The 6,041-nt window shown below is 38.9% G+C and overlaps 1 protein-coding gene across 1 annotated transcript; it reads right to left on the reverse strand.

The window, feature by feature from the left end:
* Nucleotides 1–3,091: 3,091 nt before the first annotated feature.
* Nucleotides 3,092–3,562, reverse strand: Rps10-ps2 (ribosomal protein S10, pseudogene 2). Its single transcript, XM_063282795.1, has one exon. It carries the CDS (start codon nt 3,560–3,562, stop codon nt 3,092–3,094), a length of 471 nt encoding a protein of 156 aa, XP_063138865.1.
* Nucleotides 3,563–6,041: the final 2,479 nt, after the last annotated feature.

The following is a 6,041-nucleotide window of genomic DNA, read 5'->3' on the forward strand; positions in this document are numbered from 1 at the left end:
AGCTATTTAAAACAAGGACATCATGAATTTTGCAGGCAAATGTATGGAACTAGAAAATGTCAACCTGAGTGAAGTGACACAGATACAAAGAAACATACATGATATGTACTTACTGATAAGTAAATATTAGTCAAAAAGTACAGAATACCTAGGAGATAACCCACATACCATAAGAAGTTTAATGAGTAGGAAGTCCCAAGTAAGAATGCTTTAATTCCACTTAGAATGGGGAAGAAAATAATCATGGAGGGCAGAGGAAGGGGGAACAAGAGTGGGAGAGGGGAGGGGGAGGAGAAAAAGGGGAACAGAATAAGGTATGGGGGACCTGAGAAAAACTCAGATGGCCAGGAAAATGAATGGAAATATGCAGCCTCTTAGGAGGGATGTGGAGAGACCCTTAAGAAAGGACCATAGATCTGGGGGGTGAGATACTCTCAGGATTCAATGGGGGTGACCTTAGACAAAATGCGCAACAGTGTTGAGAGAGAACTCTTATTAGAGTTCACCTCCAGTAGATAGACAGGGCCTCAAGTGGACAGATGGGGTTGCCATCACGCAGTCAAAATTTCTGACTCAGTATTGTCCCTGCCTAAAAGAACTACAGGGACAAAAATGGAGAAGAGACTAAAGGAAAAGCAGTCAAATGACCTGCCCAACTTGGGAATCTAGATCATGGGGGCACCAAGGCCTGACACTATTACTGATGGAATGATGTGCTCACATGGCAGACTGGCATGGCAGTCATCTGAGAGGTCCTACCAGCAGCTGACCAACCAATAGACTGAAGTTGGGGACTCCTATGGTTGAATTAGGAGAAGGATTGAAGAAACTGAGGGGGAGGGCAACTCCATGGGAAGACCTGTAGTCTTAACTAATCAGAAACCCCGGAAGCTCCCAGAAACTGAACCAACAACCAGGCAGCTTACAAGGGCTGGCTTAAGACCTCAGAACATATATAGCAGAGAACTAACTTGTCTGGCCTCAGTGGGAGAAGATGTACATAATCCTGAGGAGATTTGAGGACCCAGAGAAGGGGCAGGCCTGGTGGTGGTGGGGGAGACAAGGAGCACCCTCTCAGAGGCAAGGGGAAGGAGGAATGTGATGAGGAGTGATGAGGAACTATAGGAGGAGAACTGCGAGCGGCACAGCTGGGAGGTAAGTAAATAAAATAATGAGACGAGAGAGAGAGAGAGAGAGAGAGAGAGAGAGAGAGAGAGAGAGAAATTCTTATTACGTTACTACAACTATAATTGAACTTCCATTCTTCAGTCTTCACCTTAACTTTCCAAGTGTCAGCATTCTACACATGGGTTTCCATATCCAGCAGTTACTACAACTTTTTCTTAAAATATAGATCATTGAGAATCTGAAGTTGGAGAGAATTGATGTAAAATTCTTCCACACACATATGACATGGTGACTGTATCAGGCACAGAGCAGCTTAGACACTTACATATATAAGACTAACCCTTTCACCATTCAGTCTGGGATTAGTCTGGGTAGCCCTAGTTCTGATCCAGTCCTGGGGAACTATTGATGATTAAGGGTTGTTACAAGAGAGGGTGTCTTCTTTTAACAACTGGGGAACAAGTTAAAAAGAAAACGGTTATCAGGAAAAGAATTATAGAAGGTAGGGTTGAGTATAACCAAACACAGCACACATATGTGAAACTTACAAAATGACACAATAAAAATAAGCTTGTGGAAATGGTATATTCTATTGGATAAAATGATATCTGTACAGACTGATACATGTCCTCTGCAGTAATGTTTGTTCAAAGCTTTCTTCTAGCTTTCTGAACAGCAGAGAGTATTGTAATTATCCATAGTCATTATACAGTGAGACAGAGAGACATGTTCTTTTCTCTTATCCAAATATAACTAATTTCCCATCACTAAAACTTTCCTAATGTCCTGCTCCTCTCTATTCTTTCAACTCTCCTAAACTCCACTTTTCCTGTCAGATTCCCTAAGACAAAATTTAATCACTTAAGTGTGAGCAGAATCCTGCTCATTTTCCTTAACACTAGGGTCATCAGTTACTTCTATCTTTGTATATCTATCAAGAATTGCCCTAGACACACAGAACACACCTTTTTTATGCCTTTTTCAGATTATGGAGACCCAGGTTATTTCCACTTCTTGGACCTTGTAAGTGTTGCTTCAGTGAACATAGGAGTGCAGTCTCTTTAACAGATTTTATTTCTTATTCATATGTATCCAGGTCATTTGCATATATTTAAATATGTATTTGAGGAGCCTCTATTCTGTTTTCCATAATGGCTGTACAAATTAACTTTGCCAGGATTGAGCAAATGTATTTCTTTGCATTCTGGCAATATTGTTACTTATCCTTTTTCTTAACAGACTGAAGAAGTAGTGCATATTGTGGTTTTGATTTACATTTCATCCACGTTATTTGTCACATTTCTGCCACTAAGTAGCATATATTCTTTCAAAAAGCAATTTTGTCTAGGTCTATGTCTACTCTTAACTTGGATATGAATTTTAATTTTTTATTTTTGTAAATATATTTTTATTTATGTTATGTATATGGGTGTTTTGCCTGCTGGTTGGTCTGTACAACACATCCATGTAGTGCCTACAGGGGCCAGAATGTGTACTGTCTCCTGGAACTGGAGTTACAGAAGGTTGCTAACCGCCATTCATGTGCTGGGCATCTAACCTGGGTCTTCGCCAGAGCAGCAAACACTCTTCGCCTCTGAACCATCTCTTCAGCCCCTTGGTTATGTGTTTTATTATTATTATTATTATTATTATTATTATTATTATTATTATTATTTATGTTATTTATGTTATTTATGTTATTATTATTATGTGTACTTCCAATATCATGTACTTAAATTTGACAAGACTTGGTTTTGTTTTCACATTTTTAATGTTTTTATCTAAATTATCTATTATGCTAAAGATTATATGGAACATTTACTATTTCAGTTCTTAGAATATCTATCTCTCTATATCATCTATCTTTCTATGTATCATCTATCTATCTATCTATCTATCTATCTATCTATCTATCTATCTATCTATCATCTACCAATCTTTGAGGCACAATCATTTTTTTTCTTTAAAGTGTATTCAACACAACATAATCTCCAACTTCACTGAGGTGGCTGACCATGTCCACGACCAAAACACCCTCTAAACTGGAATTCTGTTGCTGAGCCAGCCCCAGCCTCAGTTTTCTTGTCAGCTTCAGGGGGCACAGCACTCCTTCTGTAGGTGTCTCTGTCGCCTCCCCTCTTGTGAATCTTGCAGGTTGCTCACCCTCTGGACCTTTGGGCCAAGGCCTGCCGGTCTCGGGATGGCTGCAGCGCAGGGTGGTGGGCACGATCTCCGGAGGTAGGTGCAGGTAATCTCGGAGATACTGGATGCCCTCATTTGTGAGGTACCAATAGAAATGTCTCCAAGCAAACTGCTCCTTCACGTTGCCTCGAGACTTGAGAAACTGCATGGCCTTCATGACGTGAAGGTTGGGCACGTTCTTGTCTGCCAGCTCGGGGCGTTTGGCCATGTGGACATCTTTTTTGGCAACCATCACCCCTTCCTTAAAAAAGGAGTTCATAGATGGCAATCCGGTTCTTCTTGGGTATCAACATCGCGGCGGCTGCAAGGTCCAAAGCGGAGGCTGGAAAGGAGGCACAATCTTAATATACAGATCTGGAATGCTTAGAATTCACTAGTAGCCCAGGCTGTCCTGGAACTCACAGAGACCCATATGCTTCTGGCTCCCGATTTTAAAAGTATGCATCCCCACTCAGTCACATTTAGGTTCTGAACAGAATTGGGGTGAATTATTTGCAAAGGATGAGGTAAGTGAGCCTGGTTTTATTTCCATGAGTGTGGCTATCAGTTGCCCAAACATTGACTGTTGAGACAACAACCCTTTGCCCAGTGTACATTTTTTCTCACTATGTGAAGCAATGTTAAGCACTTTATTTCAGGAATCACAGCCCCAGTCCATGTTGTATCGTTTTTACACAATGATTCTAATTGCAACTTCATAGTGTTCCTCAAACTTAAGCTGTGAAAGTCTTCTACTGCTTGTCTTTATTTGTAGTGGCTTTGGTTACTTTGGTGTCTTTTATTGCATATAAATGCAATGATTATTTTTCTCTAATTATTTTTCATTAAATATCCTTTATACTATAAGCTGTTTTTTTTTCCATTGTTGTTGTTGATTTGGTTTGGTTTGGTTTTTAACAAATGTATAATTACACTTGTTGCTGTCTTACTAGCACTTGAAAATTTTGATTTGGGTAGCCTAGATGATTGGGTAATATTTCTGAAATAGATTTCGAAATTTACTGTGCTGTTCGGCTTATGGGAGCCTACATCAAGTTTGATATTTCCATATGTCAGCATTAACTAAGCTGCTAGAGGCAAGCACTGTAAAGCCAGTACTTAACTGTGAGAAGTAACTTGCTCTTTTGTGTATAGCATTCTCACCTCAACTTTTCCTAGTCCTCTTTAGAATAAAGAAGGGCATTTTCCTCTTCTAGAGACACATCTTTCCGTCACCTGCTGGAAGAGGAAGCGCTTCATGAACCAGTATGGAATCTGGTGACAGCTGATCTTGAAATTCCACCTTATTTTATGTTTATTAGCTAAAGCGAGGGAACAGTAGCTTCACTATGTGTCAGACTTTCCAGGATTGTCATCTCTGGGGAACCGGAGCGTAACAAAGGATCAAGTCTCTTGCAACAGATGGTTAGATAATTTTCTGAATTTTCAAAGCTTATTTTTATTTACTCTAAGTTAATAGCTTTCAGTTTCTGAATCCAACATCCAACACAGTGTACTAATCAAGCCAGAATACAGTTCCACAACATACAAAACTTTCTAAATATGAGCTATAGAACATCTCTTAGTAGGGTAAGTTACTAAAATCTGCCATTTTCTGTGAGGCCAAAGTCTAATATCATATTCTTTCTCTTCTAAAATATGTAGTGTTGACATTCTCCATGACAACAGAGAAAAGCATAGTACTATGGATTCAACCAGAAAGAAATATATTTATGAAGCTAATTGCAGGATGATAAGTTATGTGAGACTTCAAGTTCTGCCTATGGACAGTTGAGAGTCTAACACTGCATATATGAAAGGGTTCATGGACTCATTTTAAGTAACTTAAATTTTGTCTCTCACATGGGTTTGGTATAAAAGTAAAATAATTTCACATATGCCAGTACAGTTCAGCGTTTGCCAACGATTTTTCCAAAGTACAAACTTAATATACTTTCATGTCTTTATAATCATGGAAGTAATTGATTTAAAAATACAATTTTTTTCAAATTTATTTTGAGATGAAAAATGTCCAGAGTGTTTTCAATGACATACATATACACAAAGTCATGGAGGTTTTCTATGTATTTGTCTATATATATCTGTCTGTCTGTTTGTGTATATTTCTCCTTCACTCCATCTATTTTCATTTTGCTAGTTAGGAGAAAGAAAAATATGCAAATAGTAATACAAATGATTTAAAATATTTTATCTCTTGTTTAACTAATGCTTGGCCAGTAAAGCTGGTGAGACTTTAAGGTTATAGGCTCTGACATTCCTAGGACACCACGTCACAGCAAACTCCTTGTTTCCATGACCCTTGAAATCTTCTCACTCCTTCTTCTGTAAATGTTCCCTGAGTCTTAGGTGCTGAGTGGATAGCGTAAGAGTAATGGGAAGCCCAGGAGGCCTCAACTATACACAAAGTTTTTCGGGCAAATTTATAGGCTTAGATGTTTTCAAAATCTACTTTATTTAGGATTCTTAAAAGTATCAACCTTCCTTCTAAGTTGATAGGAAAAAGATGTTGTGGGTCTGTTTAGAAGTAGTTTCTTGGAGCAACTCCACTCTTTTTTGTCAGAATACCAACAGTCCAGTTCAAGCACCAAACATGAATCAGTACTGGTGGCATGATCCAGGAGAAATAGCAAGGTTCTTTGAATTGGCATGAATCAGTGAATGCAGCCAGAATCAGCAAGTAACATTACACACACTGAACCAGGTTATACTTA

Source organism: Rattus norvegicus, chromosome 2, assembly GCF_036323735.1.
Source record: "Rattus norvegicus strain BN/NHsdMcwi chromosome 2, GRCr8, whole genome shotgun sequence".
Lineage (NCBI taxonomy): Eukaryota > Metazoa > Chordata > Mammalia > Rodentia > Muridae > Rattus > Rattus norvegicus.

Excerpts from the sequence above, each read along its gene's own strand:
- Rps10-ps2 (XM_063282795.1), bottom strand. The coding sequence starts at position 3,562 with ATGGTTGCCAAAAAAGATGTCCACATGGCCAAACGCCCCGAGCTGGCA.